Source organism: Uloborus diversus, chromosome 1, assembly GCF_026930045.1.
Source record: "Uloborus diversus isolate 005 chromosome 1, Udiv.v.3.1, whole genome shotgun sequence".
Classification (NCBI taxonomy): Eukaryota; Metazoa; Arthropoda; class Arachnida; order Araneae; family Uloboridae; genus Uloborus; species Uloborus diversus.
Genome location: NC_072731.1, coordinates 230,317,440 through 230,334,968, shown reverse-complemented (window position 1 = coordinate 230,334,968; position 17,529 = coordinate 230,317,440). Strand labels below are relative to the sequence as shown.

At 31.9% G+C, this 17,529-nt stretch overlaps 1 protein-coding gene across 1 annotated transcript in view; it reads right to left on the bottom strand.

The window, feature by feature from the left end:
- LOC129225687 (polynucleotide 5'-hydroxyl-kinase NOL9-like) overlaps positions 1–17,529 on the bottom strand; it is a 46,006-nt gene that overhangs the window by 5,866 nt on the left and 22,611 nt on the right. The window contains exons 4-9 of the mRNA XM_054860166.1: positions 16,992–17,506; positions 14,933–15,035; positions 12,573–12,670; positions 8,525–8,558; positions 6,832–6,968; positions 326–482 (exon numbers count right to left, since the gene is read on the bottom strand). Coding sequence (XP_054716141.1) covers positions 326–482; positions 6,832–6,968; positions 8,525–8,558; positions 12,573–12,670; positions 14,933–15,035; positions 16,992–17,506 — 1,044 coding nt within the window. The remainder of the gene's footprint in view (positions 1–325; positions 483–6,831; positions 6,969–8,524; positions 8,559–12,572; positions 12,671–14,932; positions 15,036–16,991; positions 17,507–17,529) is intronic.

Below are 17,529 nucleotides of genomic sequence, written 5' to 3'. Positions count from 1 at the left end.
TTGCACAGGATTTTTTTTCTTTTAAAATTTACCTTCAAATCAATGGGTGATTGCTGTGTATCATTTTCCTGTGAGATCTTTGGTATCTTGAAATCAAGAGCTATTAAAAATAATGAAAAAAAAAAAAAAAAAACCGCTTTACACATGCTTTTTTTTTGACCCAAAATTAGTAATAATTGACTAATTAAAAACAGGATGCATATAAAAAATTCTTTTTTGTTGTGTAGTGATATCTTTTAATGTTTGTCGATTGAAGATGTGATCCTTTTACTTCATTTACTTCAATGGAAAAGGCATGCAAAAAATTTAAGGAAAAAACTCTTACGCTTCCTTTTTTACTGCTGGAATGATGTAATGATCCACATTAGTATCAGGATTCGAAAAAGCTTCAAAACACGTATCCTTTCCTTCTTCAAGAAGTTCAACTATGATCGTTGGTTCAACCATTGCTATAACATCTTTTAAACATAAGATTCCTAAACCTACGAATAAACAAGAGTAATAGATTTATGAAATTCTGGAAGCTAATTTAAAACATTCAAGCTAATTAAAAAATTGAATGATATTTTAAAGTCTTGCTTGAATTAATTAAATATTTTATTTTTTTAACAAACATAATATGGCAACAGTTAAACGTTTTAAATTAGTGAGATTATGTTTCTGATAATTTCCGAACAATTAAAATCATGCGAAATACACAGACAGTCTCTTACGATTTATCTTTCATATTGTTGCATTTTAATAAAGCTGTTTTTATTCAACCAAAAATAAAAAACATCATCCCCCTTGGAGTGATTGGCACCAAAATTGCTCCAATGCCTGTTCACACATAGGTTCACATTTATTCCAAATTTCATCCAGAACTTCGCAGTACTTCTTGACATGTAGCACTTGCAATGAAAAAGAAAGAACGTTCGATTGCATCACCACCTTTTCAGCTATTGAGGCCAAAATAAAATCAGTCACCACTTACTTCCTGGGGAATAGCAGGCACGCATAACTCAAGAAGCATTCCATTGCTCCCCCCCTCTGTTGACCTAACAATATGTGTTTAACTCCCATAAGGAAGGTAAACACCATAAGTTTAGCAGATGCCTTTCTATTTCACATTTCTGTAGCTATCAAGTGAATGAAATGTCAGAACTCAAATTGAAAGGCTAAATCATTTTATTTATAAATCTAATAATTAACAACTGTAAATAAAATCCAACTTCAGCAACTGATATAAACAAGTATGAGGGATTTCAACAATACTCAAATCAATCTTCATGTTCCAAAAGAACATCTTTCCAAAAAATATTTGACACCATAACAAGAATTATTCTAAAATGTTTCAGTCCCCAACTCACATGGCGAAATCCTAACGGCCATCTCCTTAGTGCAGGACGTCGCTTCAACAGCGAACGATCCTCTTAAAAATACGACTATCGTAAGTCGAAAATGGGAAACGTGAGCAGAAGAGCTGATTTCCTTCTCATTCCATCTGCTTATATCCTACCCCGCACACACTGCACGTCACTCCGGATATGCTTACGTAAGAGCCAATCTGGATCTTTCCAGAACATTCAATTTGCCGCGGAGTCATTGGGAGATTACATCACACATCCGCTCATGCTCTGACGTCACATCCTTCTTCCTGACGAAACAATTTGTTCGAAGTTGTTCCGATGTTTACAGGCTGATTCTCCGATACACGATTTGAAATGAGTCCTTTAAGGGACAAGATTAATCTGCTTTTTCATTATTAAAGAAATACAAGTGAGTAAAAACATTTACACTTAGTTTACACTTAGCTTTTAAAATGAATTGGTGAGAATATTTCTCAAATAGACATTTTGTGGCTATCACCCTCCCTGGAGGAATTCGCGCCGAAAAACCAATGGGCGCAAGTTCACATAGGGACATATATGTGTACCAAATTTTGTTCGATTTCATGCAGTAGTTTTTGCTGTAGAGGGGCCACAAAAAAAAACGGTCACACACATACAGACATTTTCCAATAATGGTTAAAGTGGACTAAGCACATCTCAAAACGTTCGAATCTGTCAAAATTCGAAAATTTAAACGGAACCAATACTTTCTGCTATACATTAAATTAGCAAAAATACCCGGTGTTGCCTGGGTCAGCAGTAATTATGAGAAACAATCGTTACTTGAACTTGTTTTCTGTTTTCAGTGAACGAATAAAACACACTTTTTTGACCTGATTAAAAATCGAGCTACTTCCTTACTCATAAAACTAAAATAGTAATAAGTATAAAGAGCAAAATACTATTCATTTAGAAACGAAACCATGACATTAAAGCATATACAAATTTGAGGAATTTCCAAAATATGAAATTAAACTTCACATGTTTAAAAAGATTTATCTGTTAGTACTTTTTTTTAACATTGAGTCTAAAACCTTCTCTGTATGGCTATTGGAGTATGAACTGTTTAAAAAAATATAGCCACCTGTAATCCCCTTATACTTGTTTTAGTTATTTTGGGAACTTTCAATTATTGTGGGTTCTTGGTGTGATTTGAAATGTTACCCAATTTGTGGGAATCTTTTTGGGATACCTCAGATAATGCTCCCTCTCTTTACTTTGTAAAACGGTATGTTACTAATTTTTGTTAACCCCCTTGCAGTTGGACAGTCCAAGAATTACACGTTAAATGGACAAGATATCTCGTCATAAACTGCAAGGTGGTTAAAGCGATATTGTCGCCAGATTCTGAGATACTTTTGGTCACCATGAAATGCCGCTAAACAGTTTCATCCGAAATGTTTCCAAAATAAGTAATAAAATTTGGCGATTGTTTGAAATTGTGCAAAAAAAATATTAATAAACCAGGGGTCTGTCCAGGATTTTTCACAGGGTCCGTTTTTTGTGAAAAATCAAATAATTTTGTAAAAAATGAATTAATTTTGTGAAAAATCAAAAAATTTCACACACACACACACAAAAAAAAAAAAAAAAAAAAAAAAAAATTGTTAAAACAAAATTTTAGAATTTAGAGATGGCACAAACTGCATCAATTAAACTTAGAGCTGAGTGTTTTCCTCTTCTATGACGAGAAAATCATTCTGGATTTTTTTTCTGATATTTGGCGGGGGGGGGGGGGGGGGGCATCGCTCATTCAAGTATCAATATTTATCTACAATTCTGCATTATGTTAACTTATACTAGATATATTTCTGTACAGTATTTAAAATAATATTAACAAAAAAATAAATAAATAAAACAAAATTCAGAATAGAGTTCAGCATTCAACTTTTTGACCCAAGACACTCTTAAAAAGCACAGAATTTCGTTTAAAACTTATAAATTCCATGATTTTAACAAAAATAAAAAGCTATTTCAATTGTTTACCTCTTAACAAAGCTAAGCGTAATAATCATCAAAAATTCGAAAAATCGGATTCCCATAGCGGATGCAAAGAGATCGCAATTCTCAAAGTGAAGGCATCAAAAGTATAAAAACGGCTTGTAAAAGAAATATTTTTGATAAAATTATTTTAAAATTGCATTTTAGAGTCCTATGATAACATATCATTAATATCTGTGGACACAGTTGACCCCCCCCCCCCCAAAAAAAAAAAATAAATAAAATAAAATAAACCATCTATTCAGCATTTTTATTTTTGACTCAAACTTGAAATGAGAGTTAAATAAAGAGACTTTTCATTTATTTGAATCCTAATAAAGCGAAGTTAGCTTGAAAAAAGAACAAAATATGATTCTCATATCGGATGTTAAAAGATTGCATTTTTCAAAATGTAGACATCTAAAGAAAAAAAACGGTAATTATAAGAGTTTATTTAAAGTTAGTCATCCTTGTTAGCATCAAAAAATCAAAACCCATATAATTTTCTCCCAAAGTAACAATCAAACATCGCACCGCACCGTAAAAACGCAAATATTGACAAGCCCACAAAATGATGAGAATATTTTCTTATCAAGTCATTATAAAGGTTCAATGCCAGACGCTAAGTGGTCATAGTTTTGAAGTTGGTAACCCTATCTGAAGCGATCATATTTTTCCTCACCCTTACTATCCCTTTGCAGTTCTAAGTTCATTTCGCAGATATATATTATTATTATTGTTTATTAAATCATGAGCGGAGAAAAGTGCTTACCAATGCCTTTTCAAAAAAGTTTACAACAACACCGCTGCTAATTAGCTGTGATAAAACAAACAACCATTATTTTTTTTGGCAGTAGCAATTATTTATTGCTTGCAGGAGCATCGCAAGAGTGCCGATTTTTTCTTTTTTTCAAAATTAGCCGATTTTGTATAAGCTGATCCCTCTAATTTGACTTAAAAAAAGTTTCCAAAAATTATCGGTTTATACACAGAAATATGCGTTTTTTTGCTTTCAGATTTGCTCTTTCAATAAACAATTTGTGACAGATCTGATCTTGTTTATCAGAATTTTGTGAAGGGTCCGTTTTGTTTGATCGGGATTTTGTGAAAGGTCCGTTTTGTTTGATCGGGATTTTGTGAAAGGTCCGTTTTGGTTGATCGGATTTTTGTGAAGGGTCCGTTAACGGACCCAAATATCCTCTGGCCAGACCCCTGTAAACGTTTTGCGTGTTTATGGATTTGCCTAATTTAGTTGACACATTAAAATTTTTTAAAAGATTCTTTTAATGGCGATATTTTGTTTACATGGTGAAAGCTGAGATACATTATTATGAAGTCTTAGGCTTAAAAAACAGCGACAGTTGAAATAACTGCCAAATGCATCAGCTACTGAAATCTTTCTGCTAAAACGTTTGGCAAGATTTCTGCTGGTAGATTGGATAATGAGAAAGTGTTCAATCAGCACATATAATAATAATAATAAAACATTAATTACATTAAATTTCCATTTAAATGGAAAATAATCAGTCAAATCCATTTGCCAATCTTGTGGAAAAACGTTTCTTTAAGATTTGACTTGAAAAAAGCCTTGACAGTCAGACAAAACGCAAAAATATTCAACAATAAAACAATTTTAGATATCGACTAGAAGTTCAGATGATACACTAAATAATGAATTGAGTTGATGAAAGCCTTCGAACATAGAACTTAAAACAGATGTCATCTTCATCAGAAAAATCAGCGCTTTCGATGGACACATAATGTTAACACGTGCAAGTATTTTTTTCACCCCCTTATTGGAGCATTTATGCAAAAATTGGGATTTAAAGTAAAATAAAAAAGGAACCATCAATGGGATTTTTTTTTTCGAACTGGTCTATAAACCTTCCCAGTACCAAAAAGAGCAAACGGTGAAAGTTTCAGTAAAATCTGCCGGGTAGGTTCTGAGATTTTAGGGAACACACACACACACAGCCACACCATTTACCAACATTCATTTTTATATATATAGATATAGAAGAGAGATAAACAAACTTAGAAATGTTGACATTGATTGGTGGATGCATGAGCTGCATTCAGGGGTGCCCACAAGGGGGGATTATGGCGCAAGTTGCACCATCAATAATTTTTTTTGGTGGGGGGGGGGATTTTTAAATTTTTTTAAAATTTATTTGACTAAACTTATTTATTGATTTATTTTTAATTTAACTTATTTATTTTAATTTAATTTTTTATATTATATTTTATTTTTTTATTTAGTTTGTGTGTGTCATTTGCATAGCACAGAACTTTTCAAATAAAATAATAATAATTAAAAATAAATACATAAAAAATATTTAAAAAAATAAATTACATAAAAAATGTTTTTAAAATAAAATAAATAAAAAATATTTTTTAAAATAATTTTTATAAAAAATGTTTAAAAAATAATAAAATAAAAAAAGAAATAAAAAAAGGAAAGAGGTTTGAGAAATATTTGGGGGGGGGGAGATTTGTGCCATTGAACTGGATGGGCACTCCTGGCTGCATTGGTCCTGAAATTGTTTCAAATTGAACTACAATCGAGCACGATTAATGGAATAGCCAGTTTTTCACAAAAAATTACTCTGGTAAGCAGGATATATCATTATCCAGAATCAAAATGAAAGATTACAACGGTTTGGTACATTGAAAAATCAGGCTCAACTGTTCATTTCTTTTTTCAAACTCTGAAGAGTTTGTACGTAGTGGCATGATTAAAAAAATAGAATGTGGCTTCTCAGTCGCTTATCAAGCATTTATATTGTTATGCAGTGTAGTTTTCAAAAGAAAAACATGCAAATTTTGCTTTTTTAAACACACAAATCTAATTGTCTTTACAATTTTATCCATATCACATAGATGTTTGAATTCACACTTTATTTCATAAACACAAAAAAAAAAAAAATTCCAGTACATTTCCAATTTAAAAAAAAAAGTTTCATTTACTATCAGTTTTCAGTCATAAAATTTACAAAACCTTCCAATCAAATACAGCTAAGATTTGGTGATTGTTCCTTTGCCCTTATAGTTTTGACCACCACTGTATAAAGCGAACTTTCTGAAGAAGTGTAGAAAAAAATCTGGAATATTTTTACATTATCAGAACATCTTTTTTCAGGGACCAGCAGAAAATGAGCTCCAAAGAGGAATAACGTATGAAATGAACAATGTAAAATTGGGGTTCCACTGCATTGGGACAAGTGTAAATTTAGTGGAATAAAGGAAAGCTGTTGTTAACAATGTGGGTAAAATTTAAAATGTTTATGCAGGGGGAGGGAGGGCAAGATTTCAAACAGGGAATTTTAAAATGTGAGAATACACAGGTTGTAGTGAAAAAAATTTTCTTCCACGCAAAAGTTAGTGATGTCTTCTCAGCTTCCAGGGGAATCTTCCAACTTATAAAGCACTGAAACAAATTCTACAATGAAAATTACTCAAGAAAGCAAATTAAGGTTTTTACCTTGCATCCATCCCATTGTGTTGACTATTAATGTTTCTGAAGAATGTTCCTTGAAGTATTGCTGAGTTAATTGCTTAATGCTTTTGAAATACATAGGCGGAGAGGCTTCAGCAGAAATTGCTCCAGTAAAAACCATTCTACAACATGGAAGCACATTGTTAGAGCTCATAATATTGAGTATTAAATTAAAATACAGGGCTCTCACCAAGAAAGTGATGCAAAAAAGTGACCAACCAATAATCAACTATTACCACTAAAACTAAGTACAGTCGGACCTCCATATATCGAAGTAGCAAGTTGCCGGAAAAAAATTTGATATATAGAAACGATCTTATTTTATCATAGAAATCTCCTAAAACATTAAAATTAAAGCTAATTTTCGTGCATGAAACCCAATTTATAATTTATACACGCATCGAATTAAACGAAAGTTAACAACTGAAAAAATAACAGAAATTACATTTTTGTGGCCTCATACATCTTCATTCTTCGGCAGTTCAACTTGATTCGCAACATGAGGGGATTTTCGTTTTGACAATGTAATCGAGAGAAAAGTAAAAAAATTAATCTACTTAACTTGAATGATTTTTACGGAAGCTAAAAAGACTAGGAATGATAATCAACAGATAAAAAGGATAACTTGAAACTGATTTTACATAAGATTTGAAATAAACTTGAGGGAATTTAAAAACTCTAGAACGGAACAATGACCTATCTACACACCCCTCAAACCCAGATTTCTTATGAGTTTCTTAGCAACCTTTAGTAACCATAATTTTCTCCCCCAACCTTCATTTTTCATGAGACAAAGTCTAAAGTGAAAAAAAAAATCTACGAAAGTCTCGAAAAAAATTTTGATACATAGAGATTTTTTCGATATATAGAAACAATTTTTCTATGTAATGAATATTGAAATTTGCTGGAATTTCGATATATAGAAAATTTCGATATGTGGAAGTTCGATATATGGAGGCTCGACTGTATATAGTTTTATCACATTTTAAAACTTAATCTGCAATGTTCTGAACCTAAAAAATTTTTAATCTAATCATAGAAAATATTATCGACCAAAACTGTTCAAAATTAAAGGCATTTCACTTTGACTATCAAACATGAACACACAGAATAGTACAAATTTTTTTAATAACTTAACAAGAAAAGCACAGACCATATTTTTTTTGACTGTTCAAAAATACAAGAATTTTTAGCCTGACTATTCTTCCATAAATTAACAAAATCAGTTAAATAATTATTTACAAAAAAAAAAAAAAAAAAAAGTAATCACAAGAAAATAGCCACAAGCAAGTCACGCTGCCAAACTCAATGCCGTCAGGGGGAAAAGGACTTTCCTCCTCTAGATCTTGCTGCGAATCCTGGCCCTCAGCAACGTTTTTGGATGTTCGTAAAAAATTTCAAATATTTGTCACTTGTTTAGATTTTTTTTCCAGTTAACAAAAAAATCGACAAAACAGACATTTTTACCAAAATAGTGATGAAAAATGAATTTTGACATTCAGAAGTGACTTAAGTGACCAATGAAAAAAAAAGTGACTTTTGGGAAAAAAAAGTCATTTTGGGAGCCCTAAAAATAGGAGAGTCAACTCAAAAGCAATGCTTCCTCCCCAGACCAAGCAGTATTTGTTTCATATATATTCATATCTTATTCATACATATATAGTTAAGTGTAACTTACTTCATTGGTTTCCGCAGATGACTGAAAGGTGGTCCTACATAAATTAACAGAAATTAGATATTCATAAAATAATTGAATAATAATTTTATTTTAAAATGATGAAAATGCAATGGCGAATTAAGGAAATAATTTTTTTTTTCCTCTAATTGGAACAATATTTTTTAATCCCCTTTAGTTCATAAAAAAAAAAAAAAACTAACAGGTAAGAAAATGTCAGAGGAAAATTCAAAGCAATTATTTTTGTTGGCAAGACGCCTGGCAAAATTTCTCAGATCCCTTAGAAAATAATCTGAACTTAAGACTCTCATAAAAAGGAAATTAAAAACCTTTTTTTCAGAAATTTACCAATTTGGACATGTAAATTTACTGAAATAAAAAAACATTTGTCAGGTTTGAAGGGATGTAGATATTGCTAATACGAGGGCAGATCAAATATTAACTGGAATTTGACTCTTACGTTGTTGTTAGTAAAAGTGGTGACTTGTCAATATGTTGATGGGGATATCTAAAGAAGGGTTTTTTGTTCGCACACACATTGGAAATCTGGGCTGCTTCAGTACCCCATGAATGAGCAAGATGTGCACAAGTCAGTTGCGCAACGCATCATTATTAAATTTTTCGCAAAGATGGCACCAAACCCTCTGAAATTTTGAGATAGCTTTAAGCACAGTCTGTGGAAGAAACACATGAGTGGGCTGCAAAAATTATGGCAGGACAATAAGCCTGAGGAAACAAATTAGGAAAACAAACCTGGTGAAAGACCACAGACAAGCATCTTAGCAGACAATATTGTTACCATTCATGACATTACGGAAGGAAAACTAATGCAGGCTATTGCTGTCATCTTTGGGACGAAGCACAAGCTGCATACAACATGTGATATTGGTAAGCGATTCGCAAAGTGATTCTTCTTCATGAAATGCAAGGTCACATACTGCCGCTTTGACGAGAAAAAATTGAAGGAATTTCATCGGACATACCAAGAAATCCCGTTTGTACAGTCCAGATTTATCGCCCTGTGGCTACCATTTGACCTAGGAGGACAACAATTTGATGATGGTGCAAGTATAGAGGAGTTATAGTGAGCAATCAGCTCTGCACACATCCCTTTTCTTTCTATCGTGATGGCATCAAATGCTTACCCATCTGTTAGATAAAATGTGTATTAAAAGAAGGACACCATGTAGATAAAGGATCACTGATATATACCTTTTGGTTGATGCAAACAATTTTTTTTTTTTTTTTAAGAATTCCGGTTTACATTTGATCCGCCCTTGTATGTTATATATGGATAACACACACACACACACAAACCAAAAAAAAAAAAAAGAAATCCATAAAAGAGACTCTTCTCTTTCGTTAACAGCACCTGGGAAGTAAAACACTATTTTTCATACTTTGCAAAAACCAGAATTTTCCTTCAGGCCCATCATTTGGGGATCAGGGTACGTCAATCAGGGTTCATAACCCTTCAAGGAGAAAAAAGTTCAAGCACTTTTTAAGAGACAACTTTGCAAGGTACTACTGTAAATTCATACCAGAAATATTGGTGGATACTATTAACTCAAGTGGTGTTATCATTTGGTGGATACTTGGCAATATATTGCTAGTCTTTTGATCGCCAACTTGGTGACAAATATGGCAATTTTTTTTCTTCTTTTAAATCTGATTTCAATTTGACCACTGTTGGTGATATTTAGAGAGTAAACTATTGAATCACATTAAAATTGCCAGTAACGGTGAAATGACCTTAAATTGGAGTAAAAGGAAGTCAAATCAGTGGTTGGAAAAACTACATTTATTTTGCAGCGAACTACAACTACTTCGTTACAAATATAGTTAACTACAACTACAACTACTTTTGAAATGTAGCCGCTCCTTTGCTACTTTTTACAAAATAAGTAAATAAAAAGCATACAGACTAGGGTGCCCCACAAAAAATGAAAGTCCATTTTTCTAGTTGCATACCCTCTTATATTTTTCTTCTTATGTCAAAACAATTGTTAAAAAAAAAAAGTTTTCATGCAGTTTGAACAACGGCAACCCGTGCCGACCTGCGTCTGAAAGGTTAAGCCAGCACTTGTAGGTATGTCAGGACAAATTGAAAAAAAAAAAAAAAAAAAAAAAAAAAATTTTTAGTAACTCGAAATTTTTGTTGATATATGATTGTTCTTGCCCCTATATATCCCACATCCCACATGCACCATAAAATCAATTATTCAAATTTAAAAAACATTTAGATATCTCACACTTGGCCTAAACTTTATAATTTTCTTCAAAAAATTGATTTTTTTTTCTATTTATCTACATTTTAATGGAAACAAAATATCAAGTTCAAAAATTATTAGCGAACACATTTTTCAGATCAACACACACATTTGTAAATGAATAATAATATTTAAAAAAAAAGAAATTTAAAATGAAAAATTTAACTTAACCTTGAAAAAATGCATATCTTTGAGTACTATGTAGGAGACTTAAATATTGCAGGAGAGCAAAAATTTCTGTTTAACGCTAATAACCTACTTTACTTCTCATATTTTTTAGCTTGATAATTTCGTTAAATTTACCTTGCTTTTTAAAAATTTGTATATAAAAAAAGAAAAGTTAAAAAAAAATTATTAATTTTAGGCCAAGTGTAGGATACCTAAAAGTTTTTTTTTTTAATTTGAATAAATATGTTTGTGGTACATGTGGTACTATAGGGCAAACGTTTTATCAATGTAAAGTTTCAAACTTCGAAAAAAATTATATATTTTTTTATTTGGTCTAGTACACAGAGCTGGTTTTTACTCTCAGACAAAAGCCAGACTGTTTGCCGTTGTTAAAATTATATGAAACATTTTTTACAATTGTTTTGACTTTAAAGGAAAAATACAGAGGGTGTGCGATTTGAAAAATCAACTTTTGATTTTTCGGGGGCACCCTAATACACACACTCACTGTATGAAGATTGAACAGAAAAAGGGATAGATTGATAAATTAGCTCATCTGAACATGGAATACTACTAAGAATTATCTATTATTTCTTTTTTCTTTTTATTTTCCCCAAAAATGTCCGTTATCATACTTTTATAAACACTCTCCTGCTCGTATTTATTGTAAGCCGGTCAGGTCAGTTTAGTATCATCTTCTATAATATTTACAGCTTCTTTATTTGGTGAACACTGTAGAAGCACTATTTTCACGATTTTTCCGTGCCCATCGTAATTACGAAAATGTAAGCCTCACCTTCACGAAATACTTTTGTTTTTCAATTTTCGGTCTGTTCATATAAAATTCACGAAATTTTCCACTTGCGAAATCACCGATATTTTAATTTTCGCGAAAATAAGTGCTTTTACAATCTTGGAACAAAAATCTCTTTGAAATTTAAAATGTTCATCCATGGGACATTCTCGGCAGCCAGAAAAAAAAAGGAGTTACAAAATTGGCGGTTATCGCTAATTCATATACTTTCTTTTTAAGTCAAGCTCTATTGAATATAAATATTGACGAAATATGAGAAATACGATGACAAACAAACTAATGGCGTCAAACAGATATAACGTATGGCGTTAAAACGATTGATCTCGTATTTTTATGAGCTTTATTTCTCATTGTATCCGCTGATGCACTTGTGTAAACCTTGCACCAGTCAAATTCGTTTGAACTTTGATTCTTCTTTTTTTCTTCGGAAGTTTATTTAAAAGTAGTTTTCTGAAATCGCTATAAACTACTAATTGTTTGTATCGAACTACTCGCTACACTACTTTTTTCAAAAAATAGTGCACTACACTAGAAACTACTAAAAAATGTAGCTACTACAGTAGCGTCGCTACTTGTAGCGCTCTACTTCCAACCACTGAGTCAAGTGATGCATACATCAGCTCATTTTTTTTCTGCTAAAGATCACTTTATTTTCCCACAACGTGTTCTTTTTTTTCCCTCAATAACAATAAAATATATTTAAAAAATCTGTTACTCAGCACTCTGGGAGGAGGCACGGGGTCTTTTATTTGAAACATTAAAGGGGGGAAATCTCTAATAATGACAATTTAAAAATTACCTATCATGCACTTGTCAACTTTGCTCAAACTGACTACACCAGGTGGAGTAAATTCTGGCTGTCCAGGATCAGCATCCAGATAAAACACATGTGAAAACCTGTAATCAAGATCCATTTAGTCAAAAACAAGTAAACTTTTGTTTTCTTGAAGATAATATACGACAAGTAAGGTACACACACCAGTACTGCCATGGGCAGGTAAAGGGCAGTAGCTGCACATTTTTCATTTTTGTCATCTATTGTATGTTAGCTTAATTGTACAAGCTTGCTTATTTGGTTTCTGCTGAAAAAAAACCCTTAAAAAGATGTCAAATTTCAACGTTTCTCTATCTCTAGTATTGAAACCAACACACATTTTATCAAAAATCTCGAAAACTCATTTTTGCATATACTGTTCTTTACCTGCCCACGGCAGAGTAGTGCCCAGTGCTTCAGTAGTGGCCACTTCAAGGTTTATATCTGTAAAAGAAAAAAAAAGGATTCCAGGTCTTTCAATGGATTTAAAAAAACATCAAATGAGGCAGTGAGAAGCAAACGGATGCAAATGGATATTTTCAAGTTTTGATTAAATCGCGTTTAAAGATTAGGATCTAGGTAGGCTTTCATTGATTTTTTTTCCGTAAAACATGCTGTATAGCTGCAACTACCAGGGCTAACTAGTGCCATCTCTTGCCCCAAGATAGAGGAGAGGTTGACCTACCATGTGAACTGGTTATCTCCAAATTTTTAATTTTGCCACTTACATCCCTTTGCTTCTCACTGCCTCAAATGTGCAGGAGGTATTACCTCCTGCATGTTTGAATCCATTGGGAAGCCTCGAGAACCCTATTTTTTCAAATACAAACCTTGAAGTGGCAACTACTGAAGCACCATTCAGCATTGGCTGCTACTGGTGTGTTGACCTTAACTGCTGAAAATTTTGAATAAATGCATATAACTAAACATAACTTCATTAAATCACACAAATTTGCAGAATTAACGCACTTGTTTCGGGGTTACACTGAGCCCTTTCTCCAATTCAAAAGAGATGAGCTTATGGATGAAAAGATATGCAATTTTGTTGGATATCTTGACACCCATAAGCTAACGTTTTTTTGCATTGAAAAAGGGGTTTCTCGCGACTATGAATCATACGTATGCAGTTCTCTGCAATTTTTTTAATGTAATATTTATTTTAACTTTTCTCTGCATAAAGTTTCTTTTTATATCTAATAAATTCATAATTTGAAATTTCAGAAAAAAAAAAGGTTGCTTGAAGTTTTTAAACAGCTGAAAACAAATCATATCATATCACGTAGCCAAGCATAACTTTGCTTTTTCTTTCAGGTTTTTTTTTTTTTTACTTATAGCTCGATGGTGGATATTTATGAAAAATTAAAATATAAAATAAAATTTGTTTAACAATGAGAAAATTTCTGAAGGCAGCAAAAACTACATTATCTCTTAAGGGAGGGGTAGGGATTTGCACTTTTAAAAAATTGATTTTATCTTTTACATATTTTCTTGCAGTTAAACATTCGAAAACTATATTTCCAAAATTTCCAGTCAATCCAAGCAAAATTCCCAAAATTATCGAGTATTTAGTCTCTGCTCCTTCAAGCTGTAGCTCCGACAGCTGAAGAAGTCTAAAGCTATGGACGCTCAGAACCTCAGTGCTACTTGCTTGGAGTTAGTTAAAATTAAATAAGTATCAGTAAAAAAAAAAAAAGATGCTGAGGACATCGAAGCTGCTATAGGGATTGTACTTCGTGGATCTGGATTCAATGGTTTTAGCTTCTATAACATTTAACGTCTTGTTCTCAAAACCACTTTTTCAAAGTTCATTCCCATTTTAAAAACTACTGGTCTGATTCATTTTAAACTTGATACACACATTTTGCATATAAAAAACTTCCCTTAAATGTTGGTTTTTAGAATTTTTTTTTTATTTTAAATCTGTTTTTTACTTACAAAATGGCAGAACTTTTCGTGAAAAATAGCACTTTTAACTTAAAATAGCCGAAAAATTTTAGAGTGAAGAAAAAAAAAACAGACCGTTGAGGGGAGGATTTATTAATGCTTTGATAAAATTCAAATACTTTTTGTTTTCAGATAATTGTCAGCTGAGATAGTGAACACGGCAAATGGTCTTTCTCCAAAGGCGCTCTGGGAAAAATTTTAGTCTGTGGATATTTTTTTATCAAAATTTTATAGCATATTCTTAAAACTATATATAATAATGCATAAATGGTTTTAATAAATTTAATCAAACCCTTAAAAAAAAAAAAAAAAAGAAAGAAATGTGACAAAAGTGTATTTTTTGAAGCTGAAAACCTTACCCCTCCCTTAAATTAGACACTTAATAAGAGAATCATACTTACATTTCCAACAGCCTATTGATAATAAAACGTGCAACAGTAGATTTTCCAGTATGCGAGTTCCCACAAATAACGACACGTGGAGCAGGATTTTTGGCGTTCACAGCTAAGGGTGTAAAAGACCATTTGAAACAGTACTGAACAAATTTAACTATACATCAACTCCTCCTGTTCAGAAAATATTTTTAATACTCAATTACAAGTATATGCCTTTAATTTAACAAAAAGTTAATATTTTCAGTAAATGTAGTCTAAGAACAAGCAAAGGCACATACAAATATGGGTTTTTCAATAAAAAAAGATATAGGGATTGAAATTTGTAAAAAATGGTTTTTTTCTACTAGTTATCGAGTGCAAACGTTTGAAAAATAATTAACATCCAACTAGTCAACAAATATTGCATACATGTGAATGCTCAAGTCACGAGAAAGGCTGCTTAGCATCAGAAGCTAAAAAAAGTTTCTGCATTGAAAAAAGATTTACATTTTTACTCTTGAAACTTATGCATGCAATATTTTTGTATTTTTGTGTTAAAAATAATATTTATTATTATTATTTTTTAACAAAGTCGTTTAATAATCGGAATTCAATATTCCAATTCTTAGAATGTCCCAAAAAAGATTTTTTGAACAAAACATTTCTTAAGTTACTAATATTAAAAAACAAATAATGCTTCAGTTACAGTAACTGATATGATTGTCCAAACTTTAAGAAAGCTTAAGTACCCTTTACATTTTTGTATAACTGACAAAATTTCTAGACTTTAGACTTATTTTATTTTTCCAAAAGAAAGTTCCTTCATTTCAGAAATCTATCACCATTCTAAACGTTTTTAACAGCAACATAAGTTTAACTTTATTAATATCTTCGTTCACTACATCTTTGGTAAGCAATAGAATAAACTTTGAGAATGGTGCTGGCTTGAATAAACTGGAGTGGAAATGAATAGAAATTTTTCGAATGAGAGTGGCAAAACAATGAGCATACAAGTCCACAACAAAAAGTAAAGTATGAGAATAAAATAAAAGTTGAATATAACAATACAAAATTATTAAATTTTAAGCTGTAGAATGGCATAGTGAACAAAAATGAGCGAGTTTTACAGAAGCGGATGCAATTGGATTTCAATATGTGTAAAAAAAAAAGCCTTTTAAAAGTGCAATATCAGTTAAGAGTAGGCTTGCCAGATTTTTGAAATGTTCAACCGGGACACCAGAATGTATTCCCCCCCTCCCACACCCACACACAGTGTTGCTGGTCTTCAAAAGGGTACACACATTTTGGCCAGTTTTTAGAGTGTTTTTTAGAGGGTAGTTCATTCTCAATGCTATGAATAAATGGTTACTAATTATGAACCAAAACCAGGAAACACTTTATTTCTTACACATTTATATTTACAGATTACTTTAGTTAGAAGAAAGACTTTAAATGAGGGATAAAAAGTAAAATAATGTTTACATTGGGTAGAATTTTTTCGGTTTTGATCTTGTTGTAAAGATATTTACAAAAGCTAGTCCAATACTAGTTTTCCATGTTAATGTTACAAAGGATTGTAACATTAATTGTCCAAAAGAATCCTTCACCGTTAATTATTTAAAAATTTTTTTGGACATCATTTCTCCGATTTATTTTTTTTCCAGGACGCGAAGTAAACTGGCCGGGACACCAGCATTTTGTCTGAAAACAGGGACTGTCCTGGTGGAACTGGGACGTTTGGCAAGCCTAGTTAAGAGTTAAGAAGTATAAATATTATGCCTAATGCACACAATTTGGCAAGTATGCCCTAATGATAGTCGTATAAATAGTAGTTTAGTTTGTAAACAAATTATTAATAATATTTCTTTTTAATTCCCGTTGCTTTTCATTTTAAAAATGTCCAACAAAACTTGCAGTTAGCTAGTTAGAGCTAACATTTTTTTTCCCCCGCAGGAGTCATACATCTTTTACCCCAAAATTAATCTAACTTTTACTTCAGAACCCAGCTAAGCTACTAAGAAGAAATTTCAAAAAGCACATACAAATAGCACTTAGTAATGAACAAGGCATAAAAATGCAATCATACTTGCTTTACGCATTGCATGAGCAATTGCTTCAGCTACTGTTACATGATCGACTGTGAACTTGATGACCTGATGACTAGACTTCTTTTTTATAAAATGGCGATTATTTTTCCAATCTGTCGGAAGCCATGATTCTCTTGGATAGTAAATACTAAGAATCTTTAACGGTGATGTAAATGCTGCTCTTTGTAGCATCACAATGACAGATGAGTTGCCACACTTTTCAAGAATTTTAATTGTATCCTCCTTCCCTATAATTTCTTTAAGAGCTGTTTTTATACTTTTACAGGTTTCTTTCGTTTTCCACATTGGGTCTGCATGCAAAGTGGTAAGCTCGATGAGTCCAGTTCTTTCATAAGAAAATATGGTAACTTTTTCACTCAGGGAAGTCATGTTCCACCCCAAAATTGAAATGCCACCACTAATAACTTTAACATCAATGAACTTATGAAGAGTTACTGAAGTCGGATGCTGAAGAACAACAATTTCAGCACTTAATGATGGAACACTTGTAACACTGAAACGAGGAAAAAAATTTAC